The 19026-nt window shown below is 34.9% G+C and overlaps 1 protein-coding gene across 3 annotated transcripts in view; it reads right to left on the bottom strand.

The window, feature by feature from the left end:
* Positions 1 to 19026, bottom strand: part of FMN1 (formin 1) — a 176677-nt gene that overhangs the window by 145835 nt on the left and 11816 nt on the right. For 2 of the 3 annotated variants that reach the window (XM_048948464.1, XM_048948462.1), the window contains one exon: positions 5044 to 7042. In XM_048948464.1, coding sequence (XP_048804421.1) covers positions 5044 to 6937 — 1894 coding nt within the window. In that variant the 5' untranslated portion in view covers positions 6938 to 7042. The remainder of the gene's footprint in view (positions 1 to 5043; positions 7043 to 19026) is intronic. The other variant, XM_048948463.1, reaches the window with a different exon arrangement.

Raw genomic sequence — 19026 nt, 5'->3', positions numbered from 1 at the left:
GAACTAAGACGATGTAACTGCTGTATTTGTAGTATCAGAGTATTACAGCTACAGTAGTAGGCTACATTTGTTTACACTGCAAACAGAAATGAATCCAGGGAAACATTAAGGGATATTCAAAGACAGAAGGATTAGGACAGGCTTCAAAGCATGGTTACAAAAACTGCTCCTCCAGTCGCTACTGCGTGAAGTACCAAGATAAACTTTTTAAATACTTTTCATTCCCTTAAAATCTTTGAAGACTAAAATACAAGGTTTCTTGATCTTAGACCAATTTAAGAACAATATCTATTCAAGTATTTATTCATATTGCAGTGAAGTCTTTTATGAGTTGAAGTATATTTATTGTATATTAAGACTGTAAAATGGATCTCCCAGAGGTAACCATTAGCATTTGGCGTGTTTTCAAACAGCAGTACATAATTTTTGACAGCCATGCAAAATTGTCAGAGCACTTATTGTCAATTTTGTCCACAGAAACCTATCATCTAATGGAAACCAAGTTGCTGCTATAAAATTCTCATTGGCAGTAATAAGTAAACAAAACATCCTCCATCTAATCATCAGCTGGGATAGGTGCAGTTACTATTATGTCCAGAATATATCACAAAGAGTTACTGGGTATCTATCTTGCTAGCCAGCTACAATAAATATTCCATAGAGTTGTATTTAACAACCTCTTCCAGAAATTAAGATGCTTTTCTTATGTCACAATAAGCACTGTAGCTTCTAAAAACTTTACTACTACTATCTCCTTCCCTTCTTTACTCAGCCACTACAAAATTCATAGAAATATAGAATATCCCCGATCAGTAGAGAATCCCAAGGATCCAACTCCTGACTCCACAGAAAATCACTCAAAATTCAAACTGTATCTGAGAATGTTGTCCAAATGCTCTTTGAACTCTAGCAGGCTTGCAGTTATGTTCATTGCCTGGGGAATTTGTTTCTGAGTCTGATCAACCTCTGGTGAAGAACCTTTTCCTAATATCTGATCTGAATTGACGTAACCAAGATCCCATGTATTGTCATACTGACTTCTTCACGGCTAATCAGCAGTAGCTGAACATCAACACATGGAAATACCCTAATGGTTACAGATTCCTTCATGCACTTTCCTACAAAAGCCAACTGTAACAACCTGCTGCACACCACTTGTTTTGTTGTATTTCCTTCCTGTTCTCCACTCTGGACAAGGTCTGACTCCCTACCAAGTCTATTCAAGCTCCCCTTCCTCAATTTCTCTTACCTTCTTTTTTCCTTCCTGTTTAACTCTCAACTAAGCTTAAGTACTGCTCTAAAAGTTCTGAATCCTCACACAATTTAATTCACTGCTTAGGAATGATGAATGACTCTCAGCTTCAGTTTTAGCCAGTACCAGAAGAAGTTTGCATGAACTTTGCATGTGCAGTTGGTGTATTGGAGACCTAACAATTCTTCACTGACAGCAGGCGTGGTCTTTCTTCCCCTGTCTATTCTGTCTCTTAATAGCAGAGTTAAAGATCTTCCCTCGCACTAGCTTTGGTTTCCATCAGACAACTAGTGAACCATTCCACCCACTAAACTAGTATCATGGTTTTGTGAATTTTGGTTTTTGGTATTCTGCATCATAACATCATGTGGGGCACTGGGAGTTTAACTATTAATGCTCAAGTTCTGAGTACCTGTTCAGAAGAGAAGAACTACTACATTCCCCAGGGGACTTTGCAGTCCCAGAGAGGAGATATAACTTCTGGCAAGGTCACCTGATGCGCTCTTTTTCGTCTGCTCTTCTTCGCTAGCTCTCCTCCTGTCTCCCTGCTGCTCAATTGGACTGCGCATCTTACCTCAGCATTATGGTGAGGCCTATCCACCTTTTGGACACTCTCTCTTTCATTATATTTATTAGCTTCAATTCTGATTATATTGTATTATGGTGTGTTATCTTGCATTCCAGTACCGTATTTAGTAAATTACTTTGTTTTTCCTCAGATCGTTGCCTGTTTTTAATTACTTTGGGGTCCCCATCTCCTTTTTCCAGAGGCATGGATTTTGCAAAATCCCTCTGCCCCACTAGTCATGGGACTGGGCCGAACCAGCCCGTAAACCGTTGACAACTAGCAGAAGTTATTAACTTCTCTCCTTGCTGGCCTAGTTTTTAACTTGTTTAATGACCTGACTTTAATTAGTGGAAAGACAGACAAACAGCAGACTTGTTCCAATGATGCCGTGAATAGAAAAAAAAAAAAAAAAAAAGAAAGGAGGACTTTGCTAGGAGAGGGGAAGATATGAAGAGGGAGTTTTCCCTTCCAGTGCAACAGGCTCAGCCATTTTGCCTGGCACTAGCCTTACTTACTCTGTTCTACTCATGTTCAGTTTCTCGAGAGGTAATCAGTTTTTTTTTTCCTCTGTATTCTCCTTGGTATCACAGAAAGAGTCAATCTTCCTTGGCTAGAAAATTGAGGTGACACCATTCACTCCATTAGTTGTTGCTTTCATCACTCTTCCTTTTTATACTTTTTACAAAGTAGCACTAATATATATAAAGAAAGCATGATGAATGAGCCATTCCAATATCTTCAGCTGACTCAAAGCATGGTCACAATCCCAGAATAATGAGATGTCTTAGCTGACTTACCTAAATTCATAGACGCTATGACGTACCCAGAAATTTTTAAGTTTCCTGTTCTGAGTCAGGCAACTACTAAAAATACCACTGATCTTCCTTCTCTTTTAGGTAATACTCAGTAAGACAGCATATTGGTGTCAAGCTGCATTAATAAAATGGTTCTGAAAATTTTCTCCCTAGACTTCTCTATCAGCACAATTTGAGAGAAAAGCATAGTTGGGAACAGCAAGGTTTCAAAATATTTTTCACTCAGACATGTATTCAGATGTGTTGAGAATGGTTTCAAAATGTAGCTTGGTTACTTCAGGGCTAAAGAAGGATAATGTATCTCTATGTTAGGACATGAAGAACTTCCTAGCAAAATGCAAATCAGGACTGCAGATTTACAGCTGTATGTCTTGATGTTTAGGCAATAACATGGAGATATTTCATTTGCCTCGCTATACTATGGTCTATTACTTACAGCTATCAGCTTACAGAAGAGTAGTACAACCAATGCTTTGTAAATAAGGACAATTTAACTCCTATTTCAGAAAATGGGAAAGTCATATAATCCCAGATCCAAAGACATCTACAATTCTATGTATGGTGGTATAGTAGGAATCTTTTCCATCAAGATACAGCTTTCATGACACATGGGTAATAATGCTGGCAAGTTGCAACGCTATTGCTTTGTTTCCTTTTCTTGTATTACACCTTTAAGAAAGTTGCACCGATATTTGATATCTACACTAATGTTTTAAGGTAACTGTAAACAACTAAAATGTTTTTTTTTCTGCACTTTGTTCTCTTTACTAAGATGTTTTTGGTTAACTATGATTTTAAGCCAACAGATGCTATTTGTGCGCATGTGTTCCTATTTGGAATGCAGCAAAAAAAGCACAGTTACCCATCCACAGATTCTAAATGAAAAAGTCATTAAAGGCTAACTCAGCTCACCAAAAGATACGATCAACACCAGAAACAACAAAATGAGTAAAAAAAAAGAGCAACAGAATCCAATGAAGAAAGGAAACAAGAGCACATCTTTTTTGCTAACAGTGTTTACATCAGCTTTGTCATCTCTTCAAACAACACTTTAACTTAGCCTTGAGTGCAACAAGAATTACAAAGCAACTTCTAGAAGCAGCAGGCATAGGCAGTATTCAACACCCTTTAACTAAGATAATAGTTCCACATTCTTACACGCCTCTTTCTCCTTAAGCCTTGTCTTCCCATCTGTTTTAATCTGCAGCATTCTACAACTCATCTTGCACCAGCAATACTTATTAGGCCTGACTCTGAGGCAGTTTAGGTAATCTCCCAGTGTAATCCAAAAAAAAAAAAAAAAAAAAAAAAAAAGGAAAGAAGAGAAATTTTTGTGCAATTTTACTGAACTGGATTAGCTAAAGCTGTACTGGATTAGACCCAAATTGTCTATGAAGGGACAAAGCATTGGGAGTGCAAAGATGTTTCACACAAGAAGCTCAAGTCTAAGCAAATACTAAGAAATAAAGATACTAGAGGTTTTTTTTTTTCCCATGTTTCTCAGTTTCCCTTTCAATTTGAGAGCAAAGAAAATTATCATAATTGTCCTGAAAACTGTTAAGGTTTCAGATTGGGACCCCTTTCTCATTTATAGAAAAATGTTATCAGTTTCTACTTTCAGCCCTCCCTGTAACGCACGCACACCAGCCTAACCACACCCAGACTACTACAGAGTTAAGTGCTCCAGCTTTCCCATTTTTCAGAGAAGACTGATACAGATGACAAAATTCTAGCTACTAAAGACAGATACATGGTATACAGCTTTGTATTTTTATATTCACAGTAAATATTTATGCCAACACCCACACACTCAAATGCGTTGTAACACAGTTCCTGATGCAGTCCTTTTAAAAGCAAAGCATTCTGTTGTCTCATTAACCTCTTAAAGCAAATGGTCACACCAGTCCTATACTTAAGGCAATGTAAATTAGCTTGCTTATGCAATATTCTATCAGTTAATCTGAACAAAGTAAAAAGAATGCTTTGGACAATAAAAGCTATGACAACATTTTGACAGACTAGAACACAAGAATAGCAGGAACATTGTATGCAGAAAAAATAACTAATTTTAAAGATTATCTTAGCTATTTTGTTCAGCTATATTTCTGAGTAAGTTAAAAGTTCATATATAGTTAATGATAGGAGAAATACTACAGCTCAGCATTTCCTCTCTCTGCATACCTGTTTAACTTTGGTTAACAGGGAACATTCACTAACAATAGCATTGAATAAAATAAGATTAAAAAAACATCTGAAAGTAAATCATACATAATTACAACTTTTGTTTTTAAAAGTCAATAGTTTTTCTTTCATTTAAAACATTATTAAAGGCTAGTATTAAAAAAATCCCTGACACTTTCATGGATTATCAACTCTATTAGTTTTTAAATATATAAAATAGGACTGACCTGCACAGAAATTCTGCTTTGTCTGAGTAGTTAGTCTCTCTTGCAGAGTGCGCTTTTCAAATTGCCCTGCAGTTGCATTCTGATGTAAGCATGGTTGTCTGATGGCAAATCCTAACTCTCCAGGTTCAGAAAACTTCAGATAAAATGGTGGCTCCAAATCATTGAAAGAGAGGTTTATAGCACTTTGTCTCCCACTGCAGTAATCACCAAACATAGGTTCGTCTTCAGAGTTCTGTGCAGGTAATGGAAGAATCCGATGATGCAGCTGCGGGGTAGGCAGTCTTGAAGATAATGGAGAAGGAATAGGTGACATTTGTTTGTGTGCATTAGATAGTAGATAGGAATTACTAAAAACATTACTCACTGCTAGTAACGAGGGTGAATGTAGCTTTTTCTCTTCCAGCTTATTACTTGTCTGAGAATCATCAGGGTCTTCATTTACAGGCAGGTTCAGAAATAAATGATTGTTTTTTCCCCAGGATACCGTGGTTCTTTTCTCATATATTGAGCCTGGCAGGTTTCTGTCTACTCTTGTAATTTGTTTCAGTCTCTTCCATTCTGCAGCTTCATCTAAACTGTCACTCTGTATAACTTTCAGAAGAGCTTTATTGACTGCTCCCACAAGGTTGCATGACTCATCGGTAATGTGCACTCTCTCTGCTTTGTACTTCAAAACAGAGCCATCTTGCTCCTCTTCCTGCAGCACACTGTTTCTAGAGTATCCAGCAGTTTCATCTGCTGAATATCCATCAGTTCTTGATATAGACACATTATGTACTGTCGTGAAAACAGGAGAAACCATTTTTTTGTGAAAATCAGATAATGACTCTACATGGGTTTTCGCAGCTTTTTTGTCACAAGCTTCTGAATCCTGTATTTCAGCAGCAATTATGAATCCTGGTTTCTTCTTGCATACCTGGTCCGTACACTTGACATTTTTCAAGGTTTTAGGAACTGCAGGTTTGCTTAACTTCTCTAGGTTGTTAGGTAGATTTTCCTGAGATGATTTTACCAACGTGATACTCTGCTGTACATTTATAACTTCAGGAATGCATTCTGCATTATCCAGTAGTTCAATTGCAACTTTATCACCGTTGTCTTTTGATACAGAACTTGTTAAGTCAGCATCCAGTTTCATAGCTTTGTTGCTTTCAAGAAAATACCCTTCTTTTATCCCTCTTGCTGGTTGTATACCAGCATCTGGTAATAAATAGTCTTTACCTTTTGCTGTTACACAACTGGAGGCAGAAAAGGAACTGGGAAAGCTCCTGGTAGAAAGTCTCATGGGGAGCATCTTCTCATTACTCATTTGCATGCCTTGCCCCCTCAGTAAAGAATGTTGTTCATACAACTTATTTCTCCCTTTCCAGTGCCCAAATTCATCAAAGCTCTCTTTTCTTCTATATTTCCTCATTCTCTTGTCATTTAATTTGTCTCTCTTTGCAGAATCCAGAAAGAACTCCTGATGATATGCAAAACTGGAACAATCATCACATTTAAGTTTTGTGACTCCAGAAACAGCCTGTTTCTTTTCCTCCCGATGTCCCATGTTAAGGCCCAGAATGTGATGCGATCTTGAAAGATTGGATAACAGTTTTTCCTTTTCAGCAGTTAGTCTGTACAGCTCAGTGAGAATGTCTTTTGTTGTAGTTTGCTTGAAAATAATATCTCTGAAATTTTCATATGGCTGTTCTCTCATCTCCAATCTCTCCTGTACTTTATAGCAATCACAGAAACGTTTACTGGTTCTATCCAGAGTCACACAGCCCCTGTAAGTAAATCCTCTGACTTCACCCTCTGGAAGATAGAAGCTGATGTAACAAACCTCCATTATGGGTTTGTGCAATTGAAGGACAGTATGCGTGCCTTCCATTATGCTTGCCAAAGTAGTCATTCATTTAAATTATGTACTAAGTGTATCAAAGCTTTCATGACATAGCATGTGAGGCAGAAAATGGACAGAAGGCATCTGAGTAATCTTCAACAATAACATTGTCTGCTGAAAAAAAATAAAAAGCCTGTCAAACTTGGTTATGGCAAATTTAATGACAAATAACAAACCCACAGTAGCATAGCCTCATTTTTGTTGGTTTTTCTTTTTGTTTTGTTTTCTCTGATACATATTTTACCTTAAAAACATCACAGAAAGCATATTGCTAAAACTCATATTTGAGTCAATCTTTCTCCTATACATCACAGCTATCTCTAGGGTTCTCTTCCATAAGGTCACAAGATGTTAAATAAAACATCCAGCTCAAAGAGTATTTACTGTTCAGTGCTGAAACCTACTGCCCTCTCTGTTGAAAGTTAACTTCCTGTTATACACCTGGTTAAAAGAAATCACTCAAGCATGTATGTTGCTTTTCAGCTCAACACAAACAGCACCATAACACCACCACAGTGTAATCAGATCTTGCTACTTATTGCATAGCAGGAAAAAGAAATAAAAATGAAAAAGATGAAAATTTACTTCTCATGGTCATCAGTCAAGCTGTTCTGACATCATTGAAGTTGCAAGAAAAAAAAAGCACATTTACTTCGTTAGTATACTCAGAATAGACCCATCAAATAAGATATAAATCTATTTTGATTCAAAAAGCAACAGTGTAATCATATTCCTACAAGCAGGTTTGCTGAGCCTTGTTATTTCTTTTTCTACACATTGCATTGTATTTTCTTACTAAAGATTGAATTTACTTACATTCCCTTGATATATATGTTGTGTTTTTGTTTTTTTTTATAGAAGTTAGTTTACTCTGAGAATGTAATTGACTTTTTACGAAGGAGGAATTCTGCAATCATAACTTCAGTGGGGAATTCCGAAGTCACTGGGAAATGCATAAGCATCAGGAAAAGAACTTAAGCTCAACAGCAAATCCTGCAGCACACAAAGCTAGGGAGCACCTACTAAGTCTTCCCTTTGTTGAAAGTTTCAATAATCACAGACTCTCTTTAAAAACAGTACATCAGAAGCTTCCATCATTTTGAAATAATCAGCCTTAACCTCAGGCAACAATAAGTAAAGGAAGCTGCCACATTACCATGTCACACATTTTTGTTTTATGTATTTTTTCAATACACAAATACTGTATCAGGTTGTAGCATGTATCAAGTCAGATATAAAACAGCACCAATAACTTTATCATGAATCCATATCACCATATCCTAATCTAAGCAGCAAGTGGCATTTACCTAAAACATCATATCCTACCAACAAATAGTAACTTCCGCAGATTTTGAGCTAAATTTTAAAGCATTTCATCTAATTATAGTATTCTTTAAATAGTGTCAACATTTCTATTTCTTCTGAGTAAAAGAGTCAGTTTCCATTTACTTCATGCCAGTGAGTACATGTATGCTCAATCCTTGAAGAGAGAGTCTCACAGTAAGGAAGACCTCCATCAGGTGAGCTTCTTAATTCTGTTTACCAGCACCCAGTAGTTATGTGGCATCCAGCAGCCTATGCAGATACCAGAAAGGGTAGGACAGGTAGAACACCTTCAGTTATTACTTCTGTTGTATATCTGTGAAGCAACAAGACTATTTTCAAGTTTCTTGGAAAACTCTACGAAAATTCTGCCTTCTTTTTCCTTCCTTAATTTTTGTCTTCACTTACTGCCTGATTTTGACATTCTGACAAGGTTGGTACTGCTAAAAAGTGTGGCTTCACTTCCTGTTCTCCTTGTCTCCAGCTGCACACAACTGCAGCTTCTCTGGAGTAGAACTGAGCAATCATGCAGTCACAGGGAGCCACACTGGTAGATGCACCCCACTGTGCTTCTGCATATAGAAATAACTAAAGAACAATCTTCCTTCAGAGATATCTCTAACTTATTCTCCACACTAGCAGTAGGGAACAACACTTACGGTAGCATTTTGCAAATGCATCGACTTAGCCAAAGCACTAAATTACCCCTTGAGTCATCTAGCGAGGTGAGCTACAACAAATATGAACTAGTTAACTTACGGATATTTTCATAAATAAATACTCAGCCTCAGCTAATGAATGCTGAGTCAGTTCTTACTTCAGGGGAACTTTATGGAAGAGCAGAATTTCATGGGAGCAGCTGGGCAGAGAGATAGATGGCAAAGTCCATATTTTGGTCCACTGGCAACATACAGTGGTTAAACTAGGAAGTAGAATCATTAACTGGGAAGAAAAGAATGAAGACTAGTAAAAATTAGCATTTCCCAAATAGGCCAAAATCTATGCTTAGCACTGACTTGAGGAAGATCATGCATTACAACAAGGTGTTTATCCATGAAAATAATAAAAGAGCAAAATAAAGAAAGGACATTGTGTTTAATACAGAGAATAAATCAGCTATTAGACCCAAAATCATAGTTCTACCTAGGAAAAAAACCTCTTAGCATTATTCTGATATATTTTTGTGTTCATTTGTTTTGTCCCAAGTGGAATGACATTTTGTTACTAGATGAAACAACTAAAAGCATCATGGAATAATGATAGTAATATATGTATATTATAATATATTATATATTATATAATATATATACTATATATATACATTATATATATATACTATATATATATATAGTAATAATGAGTAATAGCATCATGGAAGCTACAGACAAAGTGAGCATCCTTGTATTGACATCTACAACACAGAGAGCAATCCAAACTGTTCTGAAGAATATGTTGCTCTTGGTAATGTGAATGAACTTTTTTGGACTAAGGAATATATGTGTAAGGGTGAGAATTTGCCAGTCTTTGAAAAAAAAAAAAAAAAAAAAAACCAATCTTTTGGGCCATAACACCTCCAAAACACAAGTAGTTTCTCTAACTTAATCTGATCTTCGAATCATTGCGTTACTAAAAATCAGACCTACAACTCCCCCTTAATCATAAAACAAGCAAAAGCTGTTTTTTAAATTAAAAACAGATAAGCCTATTCTAGACTTTAATTATTATTTAAACTATATTTAAGTTATATTAACATCTCTGTCAAAAACCTATTCAGCTGGCTCAGACCTACTTTGAGGATACATCCAATTTTCTAGAAATAAAAAAAAACCTTAATCAGATAAAAAATTACGGTTTAAGTAAAATACCAATTAATCCACAATGACTTCATTTTATCTACATAAAATATAGCATGGAGTGATGACAACAAACTTCAGCATCTATGCTCACAGTTACGTATTTTAAAACAATAGTAGAAGAGAAGTGAGATTCACACTGAGAAAAATATTTTAAGAGAAAAACAGCTATTTAGTTGGAGATAGCTATTTGAAAACTAGAAAGAACAACTGAAATAGTGTCTGAGAAGCAACCAATTCTGTCACTGCATTGTTTATTTTTAATTAATAATAGAGAAATAGCAAGACAACTTTGTTTTGCAAACAAAAAAAAGTTGCAGTGTAAGTGCTCCTCAATGTCAAAAGTCACATTCAATGGTATGAGCAGACACCATTCAAATCTTCCCTGTAATTTAAGATTCAACATATACTGTGAGATCTACTCCTTCCACTCTATCACCACCTGTTCTTCTCTGCCTTTTCCTATCAAAAAACAAAACTGCTGTTCAAGTTGTTCCCATAGAAATTCAGGTCTCTATTGCTGCAGTTCCATCCGTCCAGTAGGGCACAGCACTTCTGCTCAGTACAGCAGGTGCTCCTCCTCGCCCTGACCTTTAACCAAGATCCTTTACTCCTCATTTTCCCAGCTCTCTCAGATCTGTTCGTTATTAGATAGCAATGTGTCCCTATGTTCATCAATGTTAGTGGTACTTTCTGTGCTATGTGATGCAGCTCAAGAACCACATCAAAACAGAAGAAACTTGGTAAATGAAAGGAAGCAAAAAAGCAAAGAAAAGGGGAATTCATATCATAAAATAGAAGAAGCAAATGAAGCAAATGCAATATTTGTTTACAAAGCATGATTTCTCTGATAGAGACAAACTCCAGCATTTACTTCTCTTCCTAAACTCTAATGCTTCTCTGAGGCTCTTTCAGACTATCATTCAACTAAATAACAAATGGTATCACTAGAAAGATAAAAAGTGATTGTCTATTTGCAAAGACAATGTTACTTCTCTTTGCAACAGCACAGATATAAAGTAACATATCTAACAGCAGAAATTTCCCAACTACAAACCCAAACTGTTTTTAGTGCATTGTGACCACAATCCAGTGTTACACTGTTTAAAAGTTTGTGTGAACTACAGCAGGTACTGTTAGCAAGGGTAGTTAAAATTACCATTCTTTTCAATTACACTTAAATTAGTTCAGTACAAATGTTGAACTATATTAGAGTTGTTACAGTGAAAGAAAGTCTATGTCAGACAGAACTGGTTTATTAAAGTTCAGACCTCATGCAATGGCACAGGGGAAGTATTAGAGCACATTAGAGCCAATCAACTGAGATGAAACATATAATATAGAACATAAGCCTGAAATTCATTAAATGAATCCACACTGCAGCGCTCTATATACCAAAAAAGGACTTTAAAATATAAATGCAAATAGTAATAGTAACAAATACACAAACAACAAAAATGAATGGAATTCACCAGAAAAGCATGTTAAAATGTCTTGAATCTTTAATGATCTCTGGCTATATCATTCTGTCCAAATTAATTCAGTGTAGGAATGAGTTCATACAACAAAATATTTTGAAATCTAACTTCTGAATACCTTAGCTTGGTGACCGGAAGAGAAAGAAATCTAAATGACTTGAAACAAACTCATCACTAAAGAAGATACACCATACATGGCAAGTAAAGATTATTAAAATTGTTTTTGAAAAATTTCTGGATTGACTGAATAACATGATGATGCCTCACTGAAAACAAACGTTCTCACCAGCTTAACTACCTTGCACTTGTTTCTGGTCTTTTATAGGCCAGTCTTACTTGGAAAGATCTATAAATAAGCATATTACTTTTCCAGCTCATAGCAGATAAAAAACTAATAAAAGATGGATTATCATTTATATTTAAAATTTATATTACATTTGACTAGTCAGGTTGAAAAAACAAACATAACGGCTATATTGCATTATCCAATCTCAAAAAAAAAAAAAAAAAGAAAAAAAGAAAAACTAGAAAACAAAACTAGAATAAGATTGAAATCAATGACTTCACAAACAGATTAGTCTCTGAAGTGATAAAAATATTTGCCATATTCAGTAACAAGTAATAATTTCAATCTGTTGTTTCAGAGTTATCAAAACATTTGTTTTTAAAATAGAAGTTTTCCACCATAAACCATCACAAGTCCTGCCAAATATTTTCAGCTGTACTCTTACCAAGAAAGTTCCTTTATTCAGACTTTTGCTGCCATGACTTGAGCCAAGTGATTCCCAGTACAACTTATCTACAGTAATACCTGAATATAGCTGAAAGCAATTGGAAATACAAAGTAATTTGTACAAGTAGATTTTTTCCTCTTAATATGTGCACTAATACACCATTTTTTATTTTATTTCCAGAAAAAGGGCTCTCCCTCCAGAAAGAGAATTATACTGACATGAAAATTCTCATCCTTCTGCAGCCTAGTTCAATTTAGCAAAGCAATATGTTGCTTTTTCTGACACAACTGCATCATCAAATTAAAAAAAGAAAAGATGACACAGCCTGTCCTCATGACTACTGAAGATGTGTTGACAGAGTTCAACATGATAGGACATACTAGTCCAAAAAAATCTGTTTGAGAAAGTTAATTTGCAACAAACTACCAAGTGAAATTCCTATAATAAACTCTTCCATTTGAATGCTTAAGAGCAGTGAATAATAACTCTGCAATAGATAATTCAACTATAAAAACTCTGAATGATTAAGATGTAGACAGAAAGAGCAAAGGCAAGCTGTATGCATATCTAAGAAAAACCACTCTTAACACAGTAATAGTCTGTTTGAAATATGATGTTTTTGGTTCAGATGTTGTACTCTATGAAACAATCAGTACCCCCCCACATTCCTTGCACTGCACTTCCAGCTTTGTTTGCAAAAACAAAAGCAACTGCATTTATTATATCTTTTAACTGAGATTTTCCTTAAGGGGAAAAAAAAACACAAAGAATATTTTCCATTGAAAATTGCAGCTAAAATAACTGAAGTGTCACAAAGTTATAATTAAAAATAGAATATGAACTGAATATAGATTATAATCACTTGCTGTTTTATTAGGAAAAACAAGTTTATTTCACAGCATAGGTGAAATTTTCATTTTACACATCTTCATTGTACACAGTATACGACATGTCAGCCAAACTCTGTTGCAAACATCAGTACTGACCCTCATAACTCTTTGAAACAAAGCACATGGAGCTAACTGATCACAGACCTTAGAGCAACCTCATCTAGTTGAAGGTGATCCTGCTCATGGGCAGGATGAGGACTGGAACTAGGTGGTCTTTAGGTTCCCTTCCTAGCCAACCCATTCTAGGACTCTACCTCAGAGAATCATGTTGCCCTCCTGGCCCAGGACCATCAGTCCAATACAGCAATTACAATTAATTTCTACCTTTCTTAAAAAGATTAAAATCATTTTCATGATACTCCTGGCCACATCTTTCTATCTGATGTGTGAGGAAAATGACAATGCATTAAGAATAAATATCAAAGTTTTAGAAAGGTCAAGGTACCAAATACAATATTATTATGGCAACTTGTGTTCTCAAGCATATCTAGGAGGTAAATGCATGAAGAGTTATGATTCGAAGGGATTAATAAGTTTTCATAAACAAAAAATAACTTCTTGCTGATATGAAAATAGTATTTTGCCAGATCTGAAAGTTAAAATGAATGTTATGACTATTACAACTATTTTAAAATAAACTTAAGACACTTAAAATATATACAGGGCTTATTCCTCAAAAACAGTATTAAACAGATATTCTGTGATTTGATATTTATATATTTATATTTTATAAATTTATATATATTTTTATATATATTTATATTTATGTTAGTGTAAGATATACACAGTTACATAGCTTACCTCTACAACTTTTTTTGCTTAAGATGAATACTCAATAAAATAAAATCATGTAACTTAAAAAGTGGAAACTATTCCTCCATATATGGATAGAGGCACATGGCTGACATTTGGCTAAAATCATATAGCAACGTAAAAATTAATTACAGGCAAGAAGAAACATTTTTTGCCTCAGGAAACAGAGGTCTTAAAAGCTGTACAGATACTAGTCAGCTGATGTTCAAGTAATAAACAAGATAAGTCTCTACATATCTCTATTCATAAGTCTAAATATGTAGTCTTGACATACTTTAATAGAAAAGCAGAGAATAATAAAGAAAAGTAAAGCAAAGAAATTGACATCAATAGCAAAAAATAACATACACTTACAAGATCAAATTCGCATATTTTAGACTAGGGTCATAAACTTAATGTGACTTCCCTATACACCAATTTTAACTCAATAATATTAAAAAAATTTTGTATTGAATACATTGTCCTGGGTAGGTTATATGGGATACTAGTAGGTAATTTCCACTTCTGGCAGGGTGTACAGGTTATAGAAGAAACAAATGAAATAAATATTTTTTAAATAAAAGAATTATCTTGTTAATCCTTCAAAAGCATTAATTTCGATTTTTGCAAATTCCACCAGGAAGAACTACATCTTCCATATTACATAATAGCTTGGATAACTGATAGCTAATATTGGTCAGAATATATATTTTAGGTAATATCTTTAACATAAGAATATTGCTGTTTGTAAGTAATTACTCTCAAACAATAAACATGCAAAAAAAATTTTATACCCCATTTCATTTTAAACTTTTTTTAGTTTTTACTTTCTAGATGGAGTAAAATATACAAGAACATTGTATTGTATGCATATCAGCTAAAGCAATTGAGTTAGTGAGGTTATTGCTTGAAATAGCTCACATTTATTGTATTGTCTCATATTTAATTTTGCTAAACCAAGACACCAGATTTGAATTTACGTGATCCCCATACTTGGTAATGTCATGCAGATATTTAAAAACTGTTTAATATAGTGCCTTTCAAATCAAAGGTCTTTCACCAAGTTTCACTTTCAGAGACATTTTCAACTTAAAACCCAATTCACCATGTAAGGAAACCCAAAAAAAAAAAAAAAACTAAACTAAAAGGATAAAGTGGAGCCAATCTTCAAGGTATTTCATGAGCAAAGAGAAGAATTCTAGATGCAAAGGCCTGGGTCAATTGCAAAAGATGTATATTCTCAAGGAGCTACAGTAGCTAAGACAAGAGAAACAGAACTAAAAATAACAGTAGCAACAACTTCCAATGATGTTTTAGACATTCCAAAGATCCCCTAAAAATCCAGCAAGATTTGAGTACATTTTTTTCTGCAATGAAAGATCAAAGATGCTGTCCCATGCAAAATTCTTACACTAATCTTCTGAAGCATTTATCTGGCAAGTTATAAGCCTATTTAACTATACACATCCTAAAATATTTCATAAAATTACGCAAACTTTGAGAATAAACTCAGAACTCTTTTAAACCCATGCCCAAACTTCAGTGATCTTGGAAGTACTTTAGCCTTAAAGAACTTTGGGTTGTACAAAAATAACCATTATCCAAGTTTTGAAAACCTTGGCTGTACTGGGATGAAACAGGCTGTAATGACGTGCAATGACCATTTCTTTGAAGTTTTAAAGCTGAGAATTATAGCTGCCTTTTTCTTCATCTTTTCACTGGCGGCATTTCACAGATGAATAGTTTTGACATTCACAACTACAATCAACAAAAAATGATAAACTCCATTGTTATCCACCTGAGAGAATAGGTCATGGGTTTTTTAAAGGCTAACTAAATACGCATATGAGGTATAACTATCAGTCTGTTGTATCAACAGATTATTGCATCTGTTCTGTTCTAGGTAAAAAAAATCAATTAACATTAAATAATGGTACTGAACATGATTAACTGCTTGACCATCATTGTGGCTTGTCTGGTCTATGTACTATAACAGAGACCACTCACATGGAACTTTTATTACATTCAGCAAGTCTATCAACAGGCAAATGCACTTCTAAAAATAAAAATGAGTTATAGAAGTACTTTTAAAGATATTAAAGAGATTAAATTATTTGCATAGATACTTCAAATGGTTCTATCTACAGCAACAAGACAAGCTTTGTGGCAAAAAAAAAAAACAAAAACCAAGCCACTAAAAAATTAAAACACAAAGACAGTATTTCAGTGTAATGAGCTAAAAAAAAATGCAGCAGGATAAAAAGAATGACTGAGAAAAATGTTGGCTTAGATCTTGGTGGATTAAATACACATTTGCCTTCAAGATCTCACTAATACCATTTTAAATCATTTGTAAGATTGCATGACTTCAAATGAAGGACAGATGTACTTCAATATTAAGACTTCACAGCTCTTACATAATTTTTTAAGGGCCTTGCAGAAAAAAATATACATGGTCTTCTAAAGATATATTAGAAGTTTAACTTTCTGTTATGATGAAATGAAATTGGATTTAAGATCAAGCTGCATGTCCAAACTAATGAACAGAGGTTCAGTCCTCCATGGACAGGAAAAAAAGTGGCATTACCTATGTGAAGAAATGAATCACATGGATGACAATTAATGCTACACATTTTATGCACTTTCTTTCCCTCTTCACGAACAGAAGTGAAGACATTCACTGTGTTGTAACTCTGATAATATCTATGGTGGCGCACAGTCACAAGTATTAATCTGTAAAAGATGTTATGAAGTTACATAAGACTTTATATGACTAGGGCAGAAAGGGGAAAAAACAAAACACTTCCTTCATAATATGAAGCAGCTTCCCTGTTACAGACAGCTCTAGGGTCTACAGGTTCCACTATTATTGAGGACGGTTGAGTTAAACGGATCTTTCAGTGCCCAAATGTTCTATCTATATGTCAAAAAGAAATGCAAGGACTGATTTTTTTTGTACTTGATCATTAAAAGAATAATGCAGTATTTCCACTATTACTTTTTTCCAGACAGAGAAAAGGGGGGATATTAGTCCTTTTGAAAATAAACAAAAATAACAGCCTCATATCCCAGGCAAAGCTGGCCCTTTGCTGTATATTTATATCCTGAGAAATGTCTGTATGAAGCTGATGTTCATTACATTAACATTTATTCTGTATAGATACCATTTCTCAGCATTCTGTTTGGCACTTGCATAAAGCCACCAGGAAAGGAAAGTCTTCCCTGGCTTCTAATTGCTAAGCTTTCTCAAAGAGATTTTCTCCATTTTACCAACTACTAGCAGTAAGCTATTTTCTTACCTGAATATCATTAACAATTTAAGTGAACAAGCATTGACCAAGGAAACCAGTATATTCCAGCAAGGAAAAAAAATGAAAATAGAGATCTGTACTATTAATTCTAATTATTTACCAACTTTGAAGTAGTCCTTAAGAAGCTGAAGACCAAAAAAAAAAAAAATCAGATTTCTGGAAATACCTGTCTATGCAAGAAAATTACCTCTGCAGAAGTAATTAACTTTTACCCATACTTTTTCTTTAGCCTTATCCTAGAGAAACTTGCAAAATAGTAAGGAAACATTCACTTGTTGCTCACTACTTACTACATGATTGTCACCTATGCCTATGTATCTGTAGAATTTGTACACAAAAAATACAAAGGAGTGTGCATGTACATGACACTTATCCTCAATGAGATAGGTTCCAGTCAAATAAAATCTGGTTTCCATCACTGGAAAAACACTTCACAAGATTGTTTGATTTCATAGCAAAGTGCAACTCTCTGTCCCTAGACACTTTGTCTGCAGTTATTCAAATGAAATTAACGTTGTTACAGGTTGACAGTTCATTTAAAAACATAAAAAGCACTTCTTCCTCTTTACTCTCTGTTTAATCCAAAGTGGCTGAATTGTTTCTGTTTCACCTGAAAGGTGGATGTTTCAGAATGTTATGTGTAAGTACACATTACATTATGCTCATAGAAATATTGCCTATGTACTTTCAGAAGTACCTTTGAATGTATAGATAGTTTACTGATAACATTTGCACAAGACAGACATTTCTACAAGAAAAATTACTTTTAAACAGTCATGAAAAAATGGAAAGAATGGAAGAAAGTAACTAGAGCTAGAAAATTAACCAAAATTTCTCTATCATTTCTCAGTAACTTTTTATGTTAATTTCCTAGGAAGTTCCAACCAAGCCATGGATCCAAGGTAAGGATCCATTATGATTACTGTTGCTCTGTTACGATTACACTTGAGGAATCAAAGACCACCAGACAAGACTGTAGGACAACCAGGATAATTCCCAGCCCCAATCTGTCAACTGGAAGATATGATTAATTTTTGCTTCAGAAATAAATGGAGAACATGTTTAAGTTGTCTGTGTGTACTGATACCCCTCATTAAGAGAAGTGTTTATCCAGAAAGTCACTTTCCCAACACTTAAAAGGTATTTGCAAGTATCATTATACAAATGCATTCTAATTCAGGGTAAGAGTTGAGTAGCCTCATCTGCAGCATTGACTCCCATAAGCTTTAACATATACAGTAACAGATTGTCCAAATGCTCTACATATTAATCACGTGTTTCCCACACATCTGCCTTGCTGAGTGCGTGAAAGGATTTGCATCCAACAAACACTGCAGTTAGAGTAATCCATAGTTCCCACCTCACTGAATCTACTCCACGCATTAGACTAGAAGAAAGCTAGCATGCCAATTTGGGAGTTATTTTGGGGTGAAGGGAGTAACCTAGGAACAACTTACATCCATAGTACTGACAAGAAAGGGACAGCGAGTAAAACAGTGGACTTTCTTATGACTGCGAGGCAAACTGAGGTCCCAGCTTTTGAGCAACTGCAAAAGCTATTTATAAATAAGCAGAGAGCAGGCAAGCAAGAGATGCTAATGAAGACTGAGTAGCTCCGTTCCCTGCAGTCTCGAGTTAGTGCTTTTATTTTTTAATCCGTTCGATGACCGCAGAGGAAGGCACTGTCGGGAACCGAGCAAAGCGCTAGCGAGAAGCA

Source organism: Lagopus muta, chromosome 6 (assembly GCF_023343835.1).
Source record: "Lagopus muta isolate bLagMut1 chromosome 6, bLagMut1 primary, whole genome shotgun sequence".
Lineage (NCBI taxonomy): Eukaryota > Metazoa > Chordata > Aves > Galliformes > Phasianidae > Lagopus > Lagopus muta.
Note: the sequence above shows the minus strand (reverse complement) of the source record. Positions and strands in the feature narration are given on the sequence as shown.